We start from the raw sequence: 23966 nt of genomic DNA, 5'->3' as shown, positions 1-23966 counted from the left end.
TTTGACAGGACAACATAATATCAATCAGCGTTTGTAATAGGTTTTCTTATGCCAGCGAGAACAGATCGACGTGATGTAGCTTCCAAGTGAAATAAGATAGATTTGTGATAGTGTGTTGTCAAAAAAGTTCGTTCTTTCTTTGAAGTTTTCCAGTTGATGAAAAGGTAAAAATTTAACCGATTCGTACACAAATGTTTCGTACCACGCTTGATGTTAGTAACCATAGAAAAAAATGTAAATGAGTACATACGCCTAAATTCGAGACTTTTGATCATAGCAGTCTTTAAGAATTGAAGTAGTTTATCCAGGAATAGCATGTTAAGATTGTGAAGTCTGCATGATTTCACTTATTACACTAAATTTATAAGTAGTGACCATTTTAGTCATGATAATGGCATATCTGACACATAATAAGCATTCAACAAATTGCATTTATTTAGTTAACAGCACATTGAAAAAGAGACAAAGCATTACAGTGCAGCTAATAGCAATAGTTGTTGTTTTCAATATATATGATATCTTGGTACACCAACCACATGTTTTTTTGCAAAATACTCAATGCCTTCGCGGTAGAGATTGTGTCATTGCAGTAAATCGAGAGGATATGTTCCGAAGTAGCGAATGTAGTGGTGTGCTTATCGGTGCATTTATCTGCTGCTACCTGCGACTTTCTAAACATGCATGTTGCATATCGCCACTGTGGCTTAACGCGATATGCAGGTATTTTAACAAGTACCATTAGTACAAATAGAAGATTGTAAATTATACTGTGCTTGCGGAAGGGCTTTAATCTAATTGCGAGGGTAAACAACCTCATCCCCCCAAACTTGATACTTAGGTCACTTGAATATTGAGTTAAAGCATTTTTTGGAAATAGGTAATTTATACTAAATTATACCTGCGAAAGAGCTTTCACGCCTCATGAAGAGTTTGCACCTGTAGCTCTGTTCATTTTTCACATGTCTTTGTTATAACGGCAGAGATAATTGTACATTTTTGTAATTTGTCAAAAAAATTTAAAAAAATTGAATTTTGTTTTCATAAGTTATCATTGCCATGACTGCGCAAAATGTTTGTGCCTTTTTGCCTTCCTTCAGGGATCTAAGTTTTGAGAACAAACCAAGTGATTTGTAGATTAAGGGTCTAGTTCATACTAGTTTGATAAAACTGACTAGAACTATATCTATAGGACGGGAACAAAGAAATACATTTAATAGCCTTCAGAAAATTGCCAGCTACATTGAATACAGTTAATTAAGTTATTAACACTTCGCAATGCCACTAGACTTAAAGAGGTGAAACGCTGTAAAAATGATTAAAATGAACGCTGTAGGCATTATGCGTATATCGCAGGGTTTAGTGAAAATTAGATTAATAAGATAGCGTTTGGGTAAGGAAAAATCGTGGCGATAAGCAAAATCGGCAAAATTTGTGTGGTTGGTAGTGCACGTGGTAGTACACACAGTCATTCCGCAAATTATACCACATGATTTTACATTATACCTGTATGTAAACTGAATCTTAATATGAGTATTTCAGATTTTATTCAGCTGGATAGTGTTTTTCCTAAAATGTACAAAGCCAAATGTGTAAGGATTATAGTTATGCGACTTATAATGCCAAAGCCTACTCAGAACTATTCAAAAGCTTGATTGAGGCAGTGGGACAAGCAAAATGGATGTTGTATTATTTTAAAGTTATTGGCAGGCTAAAGTCCAGCGGTCGAAATAAAAAATGTATTGCTGAGGTCACTACCGAATGGGTTCTGCCTGTTAGAAAGTCCTAGACCAATCAAGTAGATGTCCATGTACCTTATAGCATCGCAACATTGTCAATAGGCGTTGATGTGGCACTTAATAAAATGCCTTGCTAAAATCGACCAAAATGGCATCTACTTGTCCCCCCCCCCCCCCCCCCCTGCGTTGAGACTGTTCATTCTTGGTTTTAAGTAAGCATGTGCCCACATACACCAAACATCTGTGTGCTCATTGTGAATTTACTTTTATTGCATTATTGCACAGTTGGGAAAAAGAAACTAGTAAAAATTGTTGTTGTTTTTCAGCTGAAAAATGTCAGAAATGGGCATCAAGATCATATGATGTTTTAACCAAGTGGAATGGACACAATATGTGCACTGTGATTTAATCAGGTGAAGTGGTAAACATATTCAGTGGCTGGCCCAGGAAGTGGGTAGTTTACACAATATAATGTTGACCACTTATAATCTTATACAGGAAATTAACGGACAAAATTCACAATTCTTCTACTTACAGGTTTTACGCATCAATGTTATAGAAGGAAATAAAGCAACTAGCACTGCGGTAGCGTTCTAAAAAGATGGATCCCACACCACCAAGAAAACCTAAAGAAAATCGACCATTTTATGCCCCGCCAGAAGACAAGCCCAGTGCTGTACAGATCATTAATGAGGCTCGTTCTTCACTCAAGGAACTTAAAACCAAACGACCTTTCACCCCTCGGGAAGACAGAAGAACATTATTTGGACCTCGTCCTGTTAATACCGCAGATAATAGACCTCCTAGTGCTTTCAGGTAACTTTTATTTATTTAAATGTAATGCCCATTGCCCCAGTTTGAGGCTGTTACTGAGGCTGTTACTTAAAACCCGGGCCACAGTACTACCCTACCGTACACTCGTTGATTTTCATGTTTTTAAATGTTAAAAGTTTTATTTAAATGTTTAACGCAGACTTCTTGAAAACTGTTGGTCATGACAGGTTAGTTTTGAATTGATCCGACTAAATTTGTGATGGGGAAGGTCCTTCTGACTGACAGTTTTCACATGCAGATGTAAAAAAATAAAGAAGGTTTAATCCTACCTGTAGATGTAAAATAAGCAACAAAGGCTTTGGAAATGCAAGTTTTCAAACAAAATTTGTCAGACTTGTAAATTTTACTTTCAGACTGAAAATTTTAGAGACTGTCAGTCCAAATGACTGACACTTTTTCTAAACTTATAATCGCGAGTCTGTTAATGGTCTTGAATGTGAGTGAAATTGTCACAAAGTGCAGTTATTCACAAAAAAAACATAATTAATGTTTTTAAAAGCAGATTCAAAGCTGATAATTATTTGTCTGCTGTACATATGCTGAACATGAAGAGTGTAAACCCAATTAAACTTCAATAAAATATATACAATTGCCAGTTTTTTATTTGTATATATTAAAGTAACATTCATATTTAAAATCAATACATACACATTTATACAATGTAACAAACATAAATTTAACTACTTACTGAATAATGCATTTATGGAAAATATTAATAACTGATAACAAGAATGTAACCGTGTACATTGTATTTAATAGCTGAATACTCACAAATATCAAATAACTGGTGAATGCTAAAGTATTAACAGTGATCAACTATTGTTTCATGAGGTAGAAATAGAGACAGTTTGCACCTTTCATTCAAATTCAACACGGTATCATTCGTAAGAACCATTGTTTTCGAAATTTATTCATCCATTTCGGTAAATTAAAACAATATTTATTGTATTAATTTCAGTATAACTTATTCGTGACTAAAAGAGAGTGCATCTTCAATGTTAATACTGGTATTATGTTTGTTATTATTATGATGCATTTTATTGCAGTATAATGATACTTAAAAGGCGATATTGGAAGAACAAGGTACTGTGGTACGGGTTTAAGTAATAGCCCCATTTTGACATGTTATTTAAATACTTTAACTCTCACATATTAGTCGCACTGTTATTTATTGGAAGAAGCAAACACTCCATGATGACATTTTTTGTATTTGTATATATAATTTATTTAAAACTAAAGGCTAGCCTTGAGCACACATTCAGTTAGAGTGGGTGTGTACAAATATTGCACTTACATAATTCAGAGACCCACCTTAATAGAGATGATTAGTGCTTTAATAAAAAAATCGGACTTTATTTGCTTATGATAATCGAATCAAATCGGACTAGGCATTTCGATTTATAGTATCATGCATGCAGGCATTTAATCGAAAGTTCATAAATATAATTTGGGAATACATTCTTTATACATTATAAGATCCATCACAGTCATTGAAATTAGATGAACAAGCCCAAAGTATTATACTATTGCTTGGCATCAAATTTTTTAGCAAGCCCGGAAGACATTTTATCAGTGCAGGGCTTGTGGGCTTGTGTAATTTCTACCACTGCTATCATGATCATTTAAATGATTTAACATGGTGTTAATAAGTGGGATACATAATAACTAGTCCTGCATTTTGGAACAGTTAGTAAATTTCCATAAACTTGTACTGTTTTGAATAACTTGAACGAATGAACGTACCAACAAAACACATACATTGTTATTGCATATATGTTGCAAAGGATACACACTGGATAAAGAACATGTAAGTTACCACATTACGTAATTACCAGAAGTAACATTAGCAACATCAATTTTGGACAACTGCTATTGATGTCGTCGACATTACATTGTAAGCGACAAATAATAAATAATTTTATTGTACTCGATAATCGTTCCATTACTAGAGATAATCATGGCACTTTTAGGGTATGAGTGGTTCTTGATATTATCATGTGATTTTTTGGTGCCTGATAACCCATATTAGACAAGAACTATTTGAAAGGGTTAAACTTATAAGTAGAGAAAAATTATGTAAAAAATATACTGATAAATGCATTACAAACAAGTTTTTTTTTTGGCTTAAAAGATTGCGAAATAGGTAATTTCAAGTCCATTTTCTGTTATCTAAAAATAAGAGCTGCAATAGAATTACATAGATGATAATTTTTGTAAATAAGAAATTAAACTTTTTTTCAAATATAACATAGGTTTATTGCAGATAAAGGCCTCCAGCCCAAAATGCAATTTTCAATACAAATTTAATAGGAATATTGTACATAAAACAAATTAAACAATTTTATACAATCGTAAACTTGTGTTAAATCTTGTATGATTATAAAACTCTTACATTTTATACTTTAAAAATATCAAACAAGTTGAAATTGAGAATTCATTTTCAAACTATCTTATTATCTCATGAAAAAGATATCTTACCTTCTTATTTTTCTGTTTCTGTATTAATTGTATTCAGCTACTCCAAGTTGAATTAAAAACTGATTAACTGACAACTCAAAGTTACAAATATTATCATTTCCCAGTCACAGTCTACTGTGGAACTCAGTAAAACTGTGTATGCTTTTGCAAAATAATCAATGAATGATGGTTGAAACGATATTCTATTGTTCAATATAATTATGATGTACATTGTAGTTATTTATCTGATTATTTTCAGTCTTGACTCGAGGCATTTTGACCCAGACTCCCGGCCAGTTTCTGGCACCAGACTCAGTCCCCTAGATCATGTGAGTACAGTTACCATCATCAGATAGAGCGCAGTGAGATTTGATCAACATTCTATTTTCCCTGGGGCTATATTCAATAAACACCTCAGATTTCACTTAATTTTGAAATTAGAATCCAAGTGTTTTGATTGGACTGTAAAAATACCCGGTAACTGGCCAATGGACTGAATGGAATCACTCAGAGGCGTGTCTGAGGTTGAGATTGATTTTGAATACAGCCCCTGGGCATCCATTTATTATCAATTATCACATTATTACTATCAAATTGTCATTTTTTTAACAGTTACATGTATTGAAAAATTGATTTACATAAACAATTTCTAAATATATATGCAAAATAATATATAAGAAGTAGACACCCATAAGCCTGAATTCATAAACATATGACACAACCCAGATTTTTAAACAAGTGTAGAGCTTAATATTACAGCTTGAAGGCATGGGCTTTTCAATTAAGTTTTAAAAAATTTTAAAAGAAAAACTATCATTGAAATAATCATTTTGTTAAGTTAACAAAATTGTGAATTAGTTATTAAATCTAAATTAATTTTTATTGTGTTAAAATCTTGTGTTATTATCTAAAGCAAAATGTATTTTCCCCTAGAAATTATGGCATTTTTACATGTATTCAAGTACATGCAAATGCACCAAATTTATATATATGGCTTGTCATTGGAGAGATTTGTAAACCATGTATGGCATGACATACATGTTTGTTGTCAGCAGTCAATTGTATGAAACTGGTTCCTTTGGTTTGGTTGAAGTAAGCCAAAATGTTTATTGATTGGTCAACATTTATCCATTAATGACTTTTGACTCTATCAGTTTGCTTTTACATTGCATGTGCAAACTTTTAAGCCAAAAGTTGTGGAAAACTTTTCCAGTTTTTAGCTACAGAATTCTAGTCATTAATACATTTATTTTGTTTAAGTAATGGTTAAAGATTGTTTGTATTTACTTACAAAAGTAAATGGTTTGATGCGACCCAGTCACATAACTATTCATTTTGTGTAAGTACATGTTCTAAAACCTTTTTAAGTGGTCTACATTTTATTGTGTAAACTACCAACTTACTAGGCCACCCACTGTTTATATTTTCCGCTTTATCTGATTAAAAGTTAAATAATGACTGACTGCAGATTTACTGAAATATTTGACACTTAAACATTTAAATGTTCTGCAATGAAATATAATTAAGATAAGAAAGGAAACAATGGGGGTATCATTGATTTTTGAATTTTCAGAAGCCTTCAATTTCCACTGTAGAGGAAGATGTAAGCTTGCAATGTGTTGTTAATCTCTAGTTCTATGTTACACTATCCTTGGCTTGCTAATCTATATGTTATAGTTCTCACAAGATTTCACCAGTGTCGTAACATGTAAGTGAAGAAAAGAAAAAAATATAAATTATTATTTGTTTTTAGCTCGAAAATAGTCAGGTTCTTACAATAGCCTTGTTGTTGGTGTCATAGTTATCATTGTAGTGCAAAAAAAACATAAACTCTGGCCATAATTTAAAAACCATTTAATACAGGTATTTAAACTTAGTACATTTTGTTACCAACGACAATATGCGCAGCAAGGCCCATAACTCTGGCTTTCATAATTATTTAGTTTTGCCCCTTGTATGGCTGAAAAAAAAACAACAAATGAGTTTTTAGCCAATGGAATTTATTGCATGAAACAACTACATTTATAAACAGTCAGACATATGCATGAAAACTGGTGCTCTGAGTGCTCAGATTTTCTTTTATGTCTTCAGGTGGTGACTTTATTTTTCCTTTAAAATAAAACTAGCCTAGTAGAATGTATCATGTTTCCTTGGTTAATGCCATAATCATGTTCTTCTTGGTTACATTTGTAGCTAAACTTTATGATGTTTTGTTGGACGTTATTCATGTTTTTGTGCAGAATTAAAATATCTAACTTTCAGAGCATCTTCTATCTGTTTTGTTGTTGTTAAGGTGATAACATATAGGCTCTCAGAAAGAGTGGAGAATAGTGGTTTGGGTAATTCTGTAGAGCTTTTACTTTGCATGCTGGGAACACAATGCCCTGAGCTTTTAGTACAGTCTGTATTTAAGTATGATTTATAGCTGTTTGAATGTTTGACATATTGTAGAACAAGATTTTTTTAATAAAAAGAAAATGTTAATCCAAATATACGCCATGAAAATTGACTCAAATGTGTAATACATATAGAACATAAATTGTATGATCTTACTTCATGCGGAAAAAAAATGCTTTGAATAAATTCTAGATACTTGAGTGATTATGATATTTACCATGGTGAATCAAGCTTCAAATATAGTTTGTAAAGCATAATATTATTTTGGTTTTCAATATTATGAATAAAGATACTTTTTTTGATCTGCAGTATACAATTATTGTTCTCTTAAGAAACACATAATGATCATATTGCTTACATTGCGCTTCTATGGTATATATACCTTTAAGGTTTGTTTGGAAAATGCAAAATCTTTTTTAAGTGCTTAAGTATACCAAACTGCTCGCAAACAGATGGCAAATACTCGAAAATATATATGTTATAATATGTTAATGCTTTGCATTGTCCTCCAGGTTGCCAGACTGCCAACAGAGAGCGAGGTTGAGAGTTTATTACTGCCGCCCAAGCCGCCCACAGACTCTGGCAAGCCTAGTAAGACACGAGCCCGGGCACGCTATGCTAACAGTGGGGATAACTCCTCCGCAGACAGGGTCAGGAGCTCTGGCTCTGAGACAGGTTGGCAATTCTTAAATGTATAAAATTGAGAGTGCTTGTGATTTGAATTTATATGTAAATGATTATGATAATTTGATATAAAATTACTTATAAACCATTACTGGAAGAACACTAAATGCTTGGTCATGCTTTTGTTTTACCAGTCATAAATGGTTATATACAGATATACAGTCCAGCCAGCTGAGCCCAGAGTATGAGGGTGTGGGTGCCCTAGAGGACGGGAGTCTCATCTACCCCACAGAAGAGAGAGGGGAGGGGGATGGGAAGGAAGCCCCACCTCATCGGGCCCCCAGTGTCACTGCCAACACTCCCTTACCTAGGTAACAGAAGGATCCCCAGATTGAGTTCTCCTTTTTGATAGAGTACAGAAAGTTTGATAATGATAAATTTTGTTTATCTTTATTTTTAGTTTACCTGTTTTCTTGAAGTCTGTTAAGTATTTTGTTTATCTTTATTTTTAGTTTACCTGTTTTCTTGAAGTCTTTTAAGTATTTTGTTTATCTTTATTTTTAGTTTACCTGTTTTCTTGAAGTATTAAGTATTGTCATGGCCTTGATTTCATTGTCATGCAAAAACTTAGTCATAGCTAAATCAATAACCATTTAAGATATTCCCATAAACTTAGAACGCATGTTACCAATAATGTGCAAAATTGTAGCATAACTTTGGCTGTAATGGTTCTGGAGTTATGCCTCATTTGATCATTTTACAAACTCAAACTGTTGCATGTTTGTATTTAGTCAAAGGGCTGATGGAGAGGAGCGCCTTGGCAGTGGGGGTGTACGGAGGTCAGAGATTGAGGAAAGAGTCAGTAGTGGGGGCACACACAGGGGGTCCAGTGCAGGCTCTAGGGGAGGTAATTGTCTATTTCGTACAATCCTTTGCATTTTAATTGTTACCGGGTATATATCATAGCACCAAATAACTTCTTAGTTATTGTCATAATCTTTGTATGGTTTCCCTGCAAACACTTGAAACCTTGGCCATAAATAAAAAACTGTCCAATATTTTCACATGGAATTTATGTTATCATTTATTTACACAATATTTGTAACAAAGCCGATAAATCTGACTTCACTTATTGTCAAGCTATGCACATTGATATACTCACAATAGAGAACAACTGTTTGTATACTGCAGTGATTAAATGTCTTCTGACAACTGCTTTACAGTGTATTGATTTTCAAATCCACTGTACTACTATATTCTTTTAAAGATGCACTATTACTCCCAAATAAGATTTACCACAATTAAAACAATTGTCTTTATTTACCAAAAAGGATGATTAATTGTCAAAAACAATGGTTCTTATGAAGGATTTTTAACAGAAAGGTGCAGAAAACATGGTATTTCTACCTTATGACACGATAGAAGATCACAGTACCACAGTAAATCTTTTATCGTTCACCAATCATTTAATATGTTTGCGTTTTTAACTATTGAATACACGGTTACGATCTTGTTATCAGTAATTAATATTTTCCAGAAATGCATTATTTAGTAAGTAGTTAAACATCACTCAATATTTATGTCTGTTATACATGTGTATGTATGATTTTGAATAAGAGTGTCACTTTAAATGTTTTCAGGCAGTGCAGGAAAGCGGGATGATGAAAGGGAGGAGCAGGATTTCTACATGAATCACATAGCCCCCATGTTGGACCTAATGGCAGAGTATAGTCAGAGTATGTACACTTAAGACCTACATTGCATATTACTGGTTATTCTCTAGTAGCCTGTTAGATTTCACTCATTTTAGCCGAATTGTAGCTATGAAACCATTCTGTTTTTAGCTATACTGGCCAAAGGCCAGAATAGCTTATGCGATGGTAATGTGTACGTAGTATATGCATCCGTGCGTCTGTAAACAATTGCTTGTGAACACGATACAGTCTTCAGTTTTGATTGTATCTCGATGAAACTTGTACAGTATCTAGATATCCATTAGAGTTGGGTTCCTTTCGAAAACCAGCCAGATCCGCCCATGCATGCCTAGATTATGGCCCTTGATAGTATAAAAAAATGCTATTGTGTAAACAATTGGTTGTGAACACGATACAGTCTTCAGTTTTGATTGTATTTCGATGAAACTTGTACAGTATCTAGATATTCATTAGAGCTCAGTTCCTTTCGAAAACCAGCCAGATCCGCCCATGAATGCCTAGATTATGGGCCATGAAAGTTTTAAAGAAATGCTTTCTATATTTAGCCAGGTCTGCATGAGCAAATTCTATTTTTAGCCAAGTTTACATGTACATGTACATGTAAATTCAAGTCTAGAGTTAAGGGAGACAATTTGCAAGTCTAGGATTTTGAGAGACAATTTGCTTTTTGCTTCTGCAGTTGATTTTGTGAATTACTCTGCCTTGTTCTTGTTGAAAGCCCAAAGGCCATTTTTTAGCTTCAAGTTCTGTAGTTTGCGCATTCATCTTAACAAAATTGGTTGTGAATGTTTAAGTTATGCACCTGGTGTCATTACTGGCCACACCCAGGGTTCACAGGTTTGGTAAACATGAATCTGAAAAGGTTTGAACATTGGTGTGTTCGTGCATCCATCTCAGCACAACTGATTGTGAATGTTTGTTCAAATTGATCAATGTTGTCCTAGGATGCCCTTGACTTTGACCTTTTGACCAACTTTTTTTAACTTTTAAAACTACAGAAATTTTTACTATGAGTACAGTTTTGAAAGCTTTTTTTTTTTGTCAGATGACTTTTACTTGGCACATATTAAAATAGTTCATGCAACTAATCTGCTTACAATACTTTCTGGGCTCAGATGTTGAACGTGCTACGTTTTCAGGTAACCCAAACACAAAACACAAACTATATGTCTGTTGCCTTTTACCCATACATACATGCTCTTGATTGATATGACCACAAAAGCCATGCCAGTAGAGCATAGGCCCTTTTGGGCCTCTTGTTTAGCTTTACTGGCGCGGTGTCCATCGTCTGTGGGTCTGTCCGTTAACAATTGCTTGTGAACATATTAAAATCTTCAGTTTTGACCTACATGAGAAAAGGGAGACACAGAGTTGTGTATTATTGTAGTGTTACCTTTCCTTTGCCCTTTGATACAAATAAGCAGGAAAACTTATCATTCACTGATTGCTTCCCTTTGAATGTGGGTTGAGTATTTTGTTTTCTACTGTGTACATGCTTTGGATAAAAAAGTCATGCCATTAGAGCCCTCATGGGCCTCTTGCTTAAAATAATCCACATGTTTCAATATTATTACATCTCTGTGTCTGCTTGTTCCCAGGTAAAGATGCGGAGAAGCTTATCTCACTATCTGAGGAACTGTACCAGCTGTTACTGAAGAACGGCCTCCTGGTAAAGACTTACAAGCAGCGGTCGCGGATCCTCAAGGCCATCTTTAAAATGCTGGACTTGGAAGAACCGAAACTACTTCTCCAACTTGCCAGGCTTATTCTTGCTGTATGTATCACATGAAGAGCTGAGTCACTTGTTAAAAGATGTTAAGTCTTTGAGTTTGGAAAACCTTCTTGCCTGCCCAAACAGCTAGTAAAAAATTAGTGAACTTAGAAAAAAAGTTGCCAAAATTACTCTAGACAAAGAACAAAAAGTGTAAAAAAAGTGTTCAGGTTTGTAAAAGCAGGAAGACTTTTGTGATGTCAGAATCAAAATTACCAACGATCCTAAGTCCGACTACAGACCCAGACTGAAGCTGGACATCTTGAGTGTATTGTAAATTTAAAAGAGTAGTGCTGGTATGATATTGTGTGATACATGCTTTCAAATAAAACATTAATGAGAATTCCTTCTGTTTGAAGCGAAAATACCTTAGATTTCTAAACTAAAGCTTTTCAAGAAACAATCCACAAATATGGCATGAGATATTGCCACATTTTTTAAACCCATTAAAAAAGCCCCTGGGATAATGTCAAAATTGCCTGGTGATGTCATCAGAAGTGTATGCATGTACATGATTCTGTTTATGATCAATATCATAATACGGTAAATACCTATTATTGTGTTTTCAGTTCCGAGTGGGTGGTAACAACCTGCTAAATGTGTGCAAACTTGTGTTCAAAGTGAGCAGGAACGAGAAAAATGATCCTGCCTTCCTCGATGGCAATATTCTAGGTAATGGCTCAATTATGTCAAAAAATGTGTGAATATTTCCCTGCACAGTTATATTTCCTTCAAGAAATGGCTGAATAAATGTTACTTAAGGCTTATAACAAAATACAACAGATCTATACAATAACATAACATGATATTTTAATTTTTACTTTGCATAAGTTGTGAATATGTTTTTCAACAAATTAATGATCCATAACAAAAAAATGAATTATAATAAAAATGACGCAATGACTTGTTCTTCAAAAAAAGTAATGTTTTGCACATCTGCTTAAGCTCTAGCTCAGTTAAATGCACAATTTTTAATTTTCTTTATTTTCATGTCAAAAGTAGTTTTTCAAATAGATAAGTAAAATACATGATGATGCAAATATATGATGATGCATGACCCATTGTTTGTTATGGATTGTTTTTATAAGGTACATAATGTACATGGACAATTCTAAGGTTTATATAATTATGATATAAAATTAAGTATACAAACTGATTTTCCCGAATTACTTCTCTGAAGAGCCAAATTTGGCGTGAATTTGACTTTGAAGAAAATGTCATAAGCCTAATACCATAGATAAGACACAGGCATTTTTTTCTTGGGAGTTTTAGGGGAAAAAAGTGTGTTCTATACACAGAAATTTAGGGCATTATTACATATTCATTCTAATCTGTCCATTTCAGATTTACTATTAGAGACGATGATCAGTGTTGATGTTGTGTCGACACACGAGGCCCTGATTTACTGTGTTGGGTCCATGAAATTCCTCACAGGAAACGCCACTATAGCTAAACAGCTGGTGGGAAAACAGTGCATAGAAAAACTCTCAACTTTACTGGATAATATCATTAAATTGGTGAGTTAAACTTTTTTTCCCCCAAATTTATCGACAGCTGTACATCGATTTAGAAACAAAAAATTATCTTTATAATGATGATATCTTTTAATTAGCCAAGTAATTTCAGATAGTCTAAGCCTTATCAGTTATAACAAAAATCAATAGAATTTGTAGCTAGAATTTGTAGCTGTTCAAAATTTCAAAGGCATTTAGGAATACATGGACCGAGTAACGCCATTTTCAGAAATGCTGAAAATCATGAAGAAAATGTTTTATGCATCAAGACAATTTTAACAATATTTTTTTTTAGCAAATATGAAAAATGGGTTAAAGACTGGTACATATTAGCACATAGCTGTATTCACAATCTATCTAAAGTAAAAATGGGAACAGAAAAACAGCCAAAATCATTGTTAATTGAGCAATTGTCAGACCAGGCAAAAAAATAATATAAAATATTTGTATTCATTGTTGTCATAAATATCGAATGATTGCAGTCCCAGGAGAGTGGGGCAAACACTGAACAGCTCGGCAACATCCTCGTCCAGCTGACTGCAGCACTGCGCAATCTTGCCGACGCCAGCTCAAGTCGCGACCGCATACTCGGATGTCGTCTACTGGAGAGTCTCACTGCGGCATCTGATAGCTACTCTGGCGACGCTGAGATTGTGCTTAATGTCTCAAGAATATTCAGGTACTGATCTTAAGTGCTGACACAAAAAAATCAACATTTAGGAAGTTGTCTTTATAATACTATAGCCATTTTTATCAACTTGCTTAAGGTCAAGAATTTTAGTTTAAATAAAACAATTATAAAATTTTCCCAATTATTTCGTAGTTAGAAAAGAGAAATACTATTTATATATCAAACATGTACTTTGCTCGTTTTGTATAATATGTTTTTGTACTTACTGTAAATAAAGAAAAATGTGCAAAAAAATGTTTCAGTTAATTTCAGTTAAATATGAAGCGAGTATTTCGAACTAAATTGAAAGGTATTACGCCCGTATATTCCTGTTTTCAGCAAGGTGACCCTGCACACAAACTGTTGTCTGGCATTGTCTGGTTACAGCCTCTCATACAAAGTGTTCATAAAAAATTATGTATATGTGTTCTCATCTCTCATATTAATCCTTATTTTCCCATGTTTCCAGCAAGGTGACCCTGCACACAGACTGTTGTCTGGTGCTATCCGGTTACAGTCGCTCATATAAAGTGTTCATATGTACATATGTTCTCATCTCTTATATTAATCCTTATATTCCCATGTTTCCAGCAAGGTGACCCTGCACACAGACTGTTGTCTGGCGCTTTCTGGTTACAGCCTCTCATACAAAGTGTTCCTACATCTTCTCAAAAAACACCTCAAACGACAGGTATGCCCATTTATATTTTTTTTATTGAAGAAAAAATTCTTTTAACTCCTGCATTGTTTTCTTGATTATTTGTAACATGTTTCAAGAATGATGTTAACAAACCTAGATATTTTTGAGTTATCTGAGTTTTGAAGAAAAAAAAGGCTATGTATTAAGAAAGCCTTGGGTGCCGTCATCATGGTGCAAACTGACTTTGGCCTTAACTCAAAAACTGTTAAAAATTGCTCTTTTAAATTGTTGAAAAACTTCATGATTGTGTTTTATCTTAGGCATAAGGAGTTGTTCGTTGCAAATGCAAGGTTAGAGAAATCTTAAAACTTTTTTTATTTATTGTGTCTAGGATATAGTTGTGCGAGTATGTTTCATCCTTGGCAACATGACAGCAAAGAACGACGAAGCCCGAGTCTGCCTGTACCAGGAATCAAAGTCATTAGAAATTGTACTCTCAGTATTGAAGTCATACTTGGAAGCAGACTATAAGGTTTGCTATGTGTGTTTTTAGCTCCCCACTCATTCAGTATCAATCCAATAATGACTTTAAACCAATCAAATCATTTAAATGAGTCGACTAGCCAAATAGTCAAGTTATCTAAGTTGATACCATTGGCTGCAGCAGCACTTTTCCTGCTCAAGCAACCTTCCTACCATCTCCTTAAAGGGGCTAGACACGAGATGGTCCAAAAATGGGCAAATACAGTATTTCCTTAAAATTTGAATTGTCAGCTAGTAAGTGCAACAATCATGTTGCTGTCTCTACATCTGTGTTTCCCTGTTTAAATCAAATCTCTTAATGAGTACAGATAAATATACAGACACTATTTTTAAACTTACTTGGATTTACATGGTCACCGTTAACAACCTTGTAATTTTCGAATTGGAAAAATGTACAAAAAATGCGAAAGATGCATGTGTTGTAAGAGATGTGATACATCAGAAAGGAATATTCAATGCGTTGTACACAACAATGTCATATTTATGTAAGTTTTTGACAATTTTCTTTTTTCTTACAATTGTATCATCTGGTTGTCTAGCCCCTTTAAAAAACCAAACATAGTGAACAGAACAAAACACAAAATTAGAAAAGTCTAAAACAATGTTTTTATAAAAATATACAATTATTATCAACAAACCATGTATATACCACACCGTTATATTGTTGTTTCAGTCGCACAGTAAGCCAGAGCGTAAGTCCGGTGGCAGTAAGGACGAAATCAGCAAGACAGAGGACGTGCTGGTCAAGGTCGTACGCGTTATAGCAAATATCTCCATCAACGAAACTGTCGGCCCTCAGGTCGCATCTAGCAAGGCCTGCGTGGAACTATTGATACGAATACTTGGTGAGCGTTAGGAGTCGTATTGACAGTGTTTGATCTTCAAATGTTTTGGTCAATAATTAAGAATGTGTTAAAGCTTATATCTCAATCAATAAAACTCTTGGAACTTTGATCAAATTTAGTATTTTTCGCATCATATTTCACAAAATTGATACCTTTTTTATGACTACTTAAATAGGTTGAATAAAATCAATAACTTTTGTAACCAATAATAGTATAAAAGTTAACGTGAATTCCTTAAAATAAATTTTACTTCAGCATTTAAAGGGAAGAGTCATACTTCTTGGCATTGGGAATTGAACTCATGCTATCAGCTATAAAAGTGGCCAAAATAAATACCTGTAAGTGTTACTTTTCCCTATACTCCAGACTACAAGGACGTTGAGACAAGTGAGGAGCTAGTTTTAAACACAGTGGCCTGTATCAACAACCTGTCATACTTCAGTGACAAATCCAGCGCCATCACACACCATCAGATCAGGCTATGTGACTGTAAGTTACTTGGCTATAACTTATCTTTCAATGATTCTAAAGAAAGTTTCATTAACATCATATGCTAGGTCACTCAAATTGGTATGATGTTGCACAATAGTGTGGGGGAAATTGGGGTACCAAGATACAACTCACTTTTCCGGCTTGCTGAACTCATACCAAACTCCCATGCCCAGGTTGGGCTGCATCCGCTGTGCTTACATGCTAGCAATGTTAAAGAGCCGCATGCCCTTGAACATAACCTTAAGACATACAACTGCTTGTGGAGAAAACTTCCTAGTTTAAGAGGATGTTTAAAATATATACTTCATCTTATCTGTATGAAGTCTACAAGTGCCTGATATGCATCTGGAAGTCCCCTCCTAAAAACATACAGCAAATCATACCCTTTTATGTTTTTCTGATACAGGCCTATATATCTGATCACATTGCAGGCTTAATGAAGCTGATCTTAGCAGAGAACATGATGAAGTCAATAGTGGAGGTGTCACGAGTGTTTGGTAATCTGACCAGGCAGAAACAGGTCCGAGACTACCTTCACAAAGAGAAAGGTATAACATCTTAGGTGGGGGAATTGGGGGATAGGGGTGTCTAGGTATCACAAGGGACTTCATACACAAGGGGAAAGGTTACACATTTTGGGGGGTGAGGATTTGGGAGATAGGGTAAGGGAATGGGGTGGGGGTGTTGGCTGGAAGTCTAACAAGTGTTTATTGACACAGGGGCCATATTCAATAACCAACTTAGATTGAACTTAAGTTTAAGATTAGAATCTAAGAGTTTTGATTGGCCTGTATATTTAGCTGACCAATAGGCTGAATAGAATCACAGAGACATGTCTTAAGAATAAGGATAAGATCAATATTGAATACTGGCAGCCAAGCTGAAACAGGTTCCAGTCTAACTGCACAAAGAGAAAGGGACTATTTTTAAAAGTAGGTTGAAGTGTCAAGGGTAATTGGTCACCAGGCAGAAACAGGTTCAAGACTACGTCCACAAGGAGAAAGGTAACACATTTGGGGGTGAGGGTTTGGGAGGTTGAGGGATTATGGTCAAGGGGGTTGAAGGCTTCTGGCTGGCAGTCTCCCACATGCATGTTAAATCTGATCGGGCAGAAACAGTTCCACAAAAATAAAGATTAAGTACCTTCAAGACTGGATATTTGGGAAGCTGTCAAGAGTATTTTTCAGAAACAATGTTTCAGTGTACCAACACAAGGAAAAAGACATGAGAAGGGTTCACAATTAATGAAACAGCTCTATACACCAAAGACCAACTGATATGTTGCTGAAATTAAAATGCAATACCTGATATCTCAATCATCATTATCTCTTTTTTTGAAATATCTAAACAGTCTTATATCATAATTATACGGAATGGGATGTTTGTTTTTTCAGTGGATGTGTTGTTATGCACGCTACTGGACTCCGGAGACAAGGAGGTGGTGTACATTGCCTGTGGGGTGCTTATCAACTTCATGGTGGATGAGGAAAAACGCACCATGCTCAAGAAAGAAAAGGGCATCAGCAAGTAAGGGCATGGATACATTTGCAGGGATGCTTTAATCAGGACTAATCCTGTAATCAGGATTGGGAGCTTTCATTTTCAAACTTCACTACAGTAGTAATGTTTGTTTTGCTCTGTACGTTTGCTTTAAAAATGTGTAAGAAGTACATTGAAATGGATATAAAGGCTTTGGAAAGAATTTTTATACGGGTCTAAGTATTTTTATAGCAGTCTAAGACCCGTGACCATACTTTCATTCTAAACCACTTAAGCTGAAGTTCAATTTTCAGGATTTTCAGAATAGAAAGCTTTGTTCCTTTATCATCCCTGTCATTTGATAAATTAATTTTGATAGATTACTTAAGTATCAGTCATCAAAAAATAGTTTAGGTCAACAAGTAAGAATTCTTCCATTGCTTCAAGGGCTTAATCAAATTGTAGAATCCAGCATTGTAAAATTCCAATTTTGCGCAAGTCAAGCATACAAGTTTAAGTGGCCATTCAGAGCTACAATAATACATATATTAAAAAGTAAGTGCACTACAGCAGCAATGTTACAAGCACTAAAGCCGGCTTCCAAAAAGTGGCACAAATATAAAGTAATATTTCAAAAAATTGATTATTCTAGATTGGTAGAGGTGTTGCGTGACTGTGGACGTGGAGACTGGGAGCTGGCGGGCATGGTCTGTCAGACCCTGTGGAACTACAGTGGCAAGATTACCAGCACCAATGCCTGCTTCGGTGAGACAGAGTCACAGGAGCTGTCAGAGATACTTATTGACTTTCTAGGTAGGTGTTGGGGGGAAATAAGGTTACATTAGTCTTATTTGTAGATCTCTTTGAAATAGAATGCTTAAGTTTTAAAGAGTTCAACTTCAAACTCACTGGTAACTGCTGTAAACATCTCAGTCATAAAACTGTGTGTTTTGTTTGTAGTGTGCGTTTGTATCTCTTGTTAAGTGTCATTTTGTTCAGAAACACTGCAATTTTTGTTGTTATAATAACTGGGGTTGGAGTTGTCCAGGCCTTTTAAAATCATGTATGTCTGGAACTGCCTGCTTTCTCTCTCCTATGAGCCTATAAGCAAATCATTGGTGCATTTTGTATTTGGTATTTATAACATGCATGCTAAGTTGTGATCAAACGAACTATTAGTGTATTTCCATGTTGGTATATTTGCAGACAAGGAGAGTGCGTTTGACCCCGGTTTTGAGCAGATGGATCCTGAGTTCCAGGACTATATCCTTGACACCTGGGAAAGCCAGTTCTGCCCCGTGGCCGACCAGCTGCTACAGCGGATAGAGACACATAACTCTGACTTCGAACCTCTATAGGATATCCCATTGGTCATCTTTAATCCTCCAGGGGTTAATGACCTCCACAATATGTTGCCCGCATAAACTTGCTATGCAGGGATGGGATTTACTGCAGGCTATCTGTTGTAGCAGGCAACAATGATAGTTTAAAGGTTCTTGGCCTGCAACATTCCAGAGAGAAGGCTTTGAAGAGAGCTTTATACGAGAACTACAGGTGTTTGTTGGTTTAAGATTGTGAAACTGTCAAAGCTCTGGACACTAATATATTCATAGCACTCTGTTTTCATTGGCTGTGGTGAATATTTATTGCTTGAAAAGAAAGTGACAGTCCTGATTATTAAAAAAAATGGAGTAATGGTACAGACATAACAACGTTCAAGATTTTGAGTTTGGGATGTTTATGCCTGAGTAGTAATAGACAGAAATGGTCTATTCAGGCTCAATTTAGCAGATACATACATTCTTATCACCCATGCCAGTGGTTTCTTATTCGTGGATGGATATTTCCGTTGACATGTATTTGTAACTCATCTATGAAGTTATTGGGAATGGGACCAAATATTTTGAATACTGCTGGAAAATGTGTTTTTTAAAAGCTTCTAATAAAGGAGCCTGAAATAGTATAAATAATATATATATATAAGAAAAACAAACCTTTTTTCTGGAAATAACAGTCATTTATGAAATAAGTAAGGAAAAAGTGTTTTATTTACATGAACGTGATTTCATTGTCATATATCAGTTATGTTTGTTTGTATCTCACATTGATTCCGTCCATATTGTTTTCGTTACAGTACAAGTTGAAGAGACCACCCTGTTTTCAGGATTTATAATTTTGATGAATGTTGCTATTAGAATTTTTGCTGTCTGTTGTTACTAGTATTTTATTTTGCAATTTTATTTTTATTGAAGATAAAAAAATAGAGTTTTCTCCATAGCACTGGTGTTGTCCTTGTCATAAGCGTGCATAAATTTTCAGCCATTTAACATATTCCCATGAAACTTTGTTCACATGTTACAAGTGACAATTTGTATTTGTAAATCAAGACATTGGGCTGATTTTTCAGAATATTGTTAAAGTTAACAACGTTGTTAACAATAAAACATGTAATATTTGAATATGTGCTCACATATTTAAATATAAACAACTACAGCTGAAACATTGTCCCAAATCGTTTAAGGACCTCAGCTGAGTGCCAGTGTATCTGAGCAATAAAGATATGAACGTTAACAACAATGTTACCTTTAACAACATTCTGAACAATCAGCTCACTGTGTGTATTTCTAGATGTCAACTAGTTGCCTAATAAATTATTTGTTTTAATTATTTAAATGTATGTCCATTTCATTTCATGACTAATTAAGCTATCCGAAAAATAGTAATGCATAGTAGTGGTGGCTTGTAATGCAAATAGTTCCAATGCTCATCTTGTGGTTATAACATTTGATAACCTTGACCATGAACATGAATTGCCATTCTATATTTGCTTATTTCTAAAACTTTCTGTGACACATTGTCAAAAAGTGGCATTAATATTTATTATGCAGTATTCGTTTTGCTATATGATATTCAAATACCATTGCAAATTACATGTATGTTTAGCATACACAATATTGTCAAGTGTCAGCTTATGTGTTTATTATACATTATGAATCTGTGGCTGCAATTATAACAAACAGATGGTTGTTTGGTATTGTTTAAAGCTGCGCTCTCACAGACTGACAGTTTTGACATACATGTATTTTAAAAACAAATCCCCCAAATGAGCAGATATTGACTTCAATGCCTTCAAATTCTTTTATCTGAGAGCGTTAATCATCAATTTTCAAGCATAAATATGAAAAACTGCAATCTGATCTTTTGTCAGCCGTCTTACTGGTTTCAAAACATTTACGCACAAATTTGCTCATTTCTAGATAAAAAATTAACAAGCTGTCACAACGGTAAATCTATGAGAGTGCAACCTAAAATTACAATGTACCAATATATTTGTAAGGTTTTTAAAGCTATTAGTAGTACTACACATCCTCAAGAGAGAGTTCAAAATGCCTGTAGAAATATAAACGTGGCTTCCATACATGAGTACATCATGTAGCAATACCTTGATTAACTATGATAGAGTAGAAGATACCGTTTTCAGTGAAATAGAACATTATTGAAATTTCTCCCAAATAACATACTATAAATTACCATGTACATTTGTTTGTATGGAATTTTTCCCCAAAATGACCGTAATATAAATTACCATGTTTGTATAAAATTACTCCTCAATAACAGTTATATAAATTGCCTTGTTTGTATGGAATTTCTGCCCAATAACGGTCATTTAAATTACCATGTTGTATGAAATTTCTCCCAATTAAGTAACGGTTATATAAATTGCCACATACCTTTGTTTGTATGGAGTTTCTCCAAAATGGAAGTTATATAAATTGTCATGTTCATTTGCTTGTATGGAATTTCTCCAAGGTGACCGTTATATAAATTACTAGGTACATTTGCTTATAATTGACATCTCCATTAATTTTAATGTGGCATTTAAGCATTGCATTCAGTTCTTTTTCTAGATAAAAAAATGACATGTTTTCCTCATTTACATATTAATTATACTATTATTTAAGTTAAGATTGGTTACATTTTTTCTTGCCTTTATGCTGTATGGACACAGTAGGGCACATGAGCAAATTCCATGAAGGGCATTAACGCTTCTTGGTCATTTGCTTGCTCGCCCTACTGCATTCATACAGCATAAATGCGATCAATACAGAAGATACTATATAAGTAGTCATACAAAACAAAGTTTATTAAATTAGTTTTCAAAATGTTTAGTTAACAGGTTTAATTAATTGTAATGAATGACCACAAATGTGATATGTCGTTTATATTTTAATACTAATATGATGATTTACAGTGCTAAATACATTAGACCTTGCTAAAAAGTGCGCATATTTTCAACAATATTCATTTACGGCGTCACTCCAAGAGTTATTACACTAGTTATGTATCAAATATATATCAATAATGACGATGTTTGCCGTGTCATTTATGATTTTTTTTTTATCTTGTAGAGTTTTCCTTTTGTCTTTAATCTTGGAATCATTTTATACTTTTATGTTGGGAAAAATTAACATGTCATCTTGTGCAATATTGAAGTATCAACATCTTCCAAATATTTCTAAGCATAAGTTTTGGTAGGAATACATTAATTGATTAGTGTTTTGTATGTTGTTTCTTGATACATGTAATATATCTTTGAGATCAAGGATTAAAGACTTGCTCTCAAATATTTTAACTTTTAATTTAATTTGTTTGAGTTGGTCTATTTCTCAAACAAGCAAGAAAAATTACTGGGCTAAATTCGGTAATTGTTGAAAACTATATTGAATAGATAAATAAGCTGAATAAATTGTCAGTTTTATGTAAAATAATAAAAAGCATCCATCTTTAAGTTACGATTACAATCTGCGAGAATATAATGTCAAAATATGTGCTGTCTCAGCCATCGTTTTCTACCATTGTAGCTTATTTTTTTTGTCACAAGCAGTATTATTAAATTTGGGATTGATTTGTAACATAAATTATTGTTCAAAATTAGTATATGTCTGATAGAATTGCAGTATTTTTCAATGTGAGGAACATTTAAATTGATAACTGAGCACTTGGCCCTTGTTGAATTTTTATCAGGTGAATTGGTTGATTCAAACTGAGGCTGGGTCAGTATACAAAATATAATATAATTAAACAAAACAAAGTTCTGTTAAAGACAATTTAATAACATAGTCAGATGAAGCATTCTATGGTGGCAGATTGGTTATCAATTGTTTTCACATTAGCTTGACGCTAAACATGTTTAACTGCACATTTGTTTATGCTTTTCATTAATAAACACATATATTGTGTTTATTGTCTGTTGCTATGAATCAGTGTTACATTATGCATTAATCTATTTTCACCTCACGTCAAGGGTCTTATAATTTCAATTATGTAAACGTGTGATGTTCTGTTGTTAAATTGCTATTTATTTATTATTGGTTGTTTTATAAATCTATTAATGTACAATTATGTTTTTGATGAACTGCCGTTTAATAAATTTGAAAAAGAAATAGTGATCATGTTTTACATTTTGAATGAAAAATCTACTTTATAATATGAAAGTTTAATTTGTACTGATGTGGGTGTCATTTACAGAAATGCCACAATATGTTTTCTACTAACTGTAATATACTTTGTCTACTCCTGGAGCGATATACGGATACTGCCTTTTAACCCACATGATCACAACATGCTCTTGAGGAGCTTTTGTGACTAGCTTTGGTCCTCAAAACAGGACTGTTGGGTAAATCCTTTTTCCAGGTTCCTACAAAGTGGTTTCACGATGAGGCACCCCCCCCCCCAAAAAAAAAAAAGAAAAAACATTCTTGGCCAAAACTGCAAGGTCCAGAGGATCTGCATTTGTTATAAAGCATTGTTTATTGATTCTCTAACAAATCCCTTTAGTTTATGTCCCTGGACTCAATAGTGGTTCCGAATGGAGGTTGGACCTGACTAGTGGATGACCCCTATTGATTGTAGGGGTAATCGTGAAGGTCAAGGTCACAGTGACCTTTAGCGCAAAAAGCATGTCGGTGTGATTACTTGACAATGCCTGCATCTATGGCCCACAAACTTGGCATTTATGTTGGGGGGTGACCAGTACATGACTGCTATTGATTTTGAGGTCAAAGTCACAGTGACCTTGAACGCGAAAAGCTTTTCCGAATGATAACTAGACACTAGATAGGTTTTTGATCCTCAAACTTGACATGGAGGCTGGACGTTACCAGTTGATGTGCTAAGCTATTAGAGAAGTATTTTCATTATTTTTATACGGCTGTTTAAAGATGGGACTTAATTATCATAGTTTTGCCT

The 23966-nt window shown here is 34.3% G+C and overlaps 1 protein-coding gene across 2 annotated transcripts; it reads left to right on the top strand.

Moving 5' to 3' along the window:
- Position 1: 1 nt before the first annotated feature.
- Positions 2–23161, top strand: LOC128236639 (armadillo repeat-containing protein 2-like). Of its 2 annotated transcripts, XM_052951634.1 has the most exons (20): positions 2–164; positions 2274–2552; positions 5287–5356; positions 6601–6630; positions 7937–8099; positions 8263–8419; positions 8840–8955; positions 9689–9784; positions 11362–11537; positions 12104–12206; positions 12879–13051; positions 13531–13727; positions 14310–14409; positions 14750–14890; positions 15575–15746; positions 16113–16235; positions 16670–16786; positions 17633–17765; positions 18370–18530; positions 18924–23161. In XM_052951634.1, the coding sequence occupies exons 2-20, from the start codon at positions 2338–2340 to the stop codon at positions 19073–19075; spliced, it is 2595 nt and encodes an 864-aa protein (XP_052807594.1). In that variant the 5' UTR covers positions 2–164; positions 2274–2337; the 3' UTR covers positions 19076–23161. The 2 variants fall into 2 exon arrangements, with proteins under 2 accessions (XP_052807594.1, XP_052807595.1); XM_052951635.1 differs by lacking the exon at positions 6601–6630.
- The last annotated feature ends 805 nt before the right edge of the window (positions 23162–23966 follow it).

Source organism: Mya arenaria, chromosome 6 (assembly GCF_026914265.1).
Source record: "Mya arenaria isolate MELC-2E11 chromosome 6, ASM2691426v1".
NCBI lineage: Eukaryota > Metazoa > Mollusca > Bivalvia > Myida > Myidae > Mya > Mya arenaria.
The sequence above is the reverse complement of the archived record's forward strand: the minus strand, read 5'-3'. Positions and strand labels throughout refer to the sequence as shown.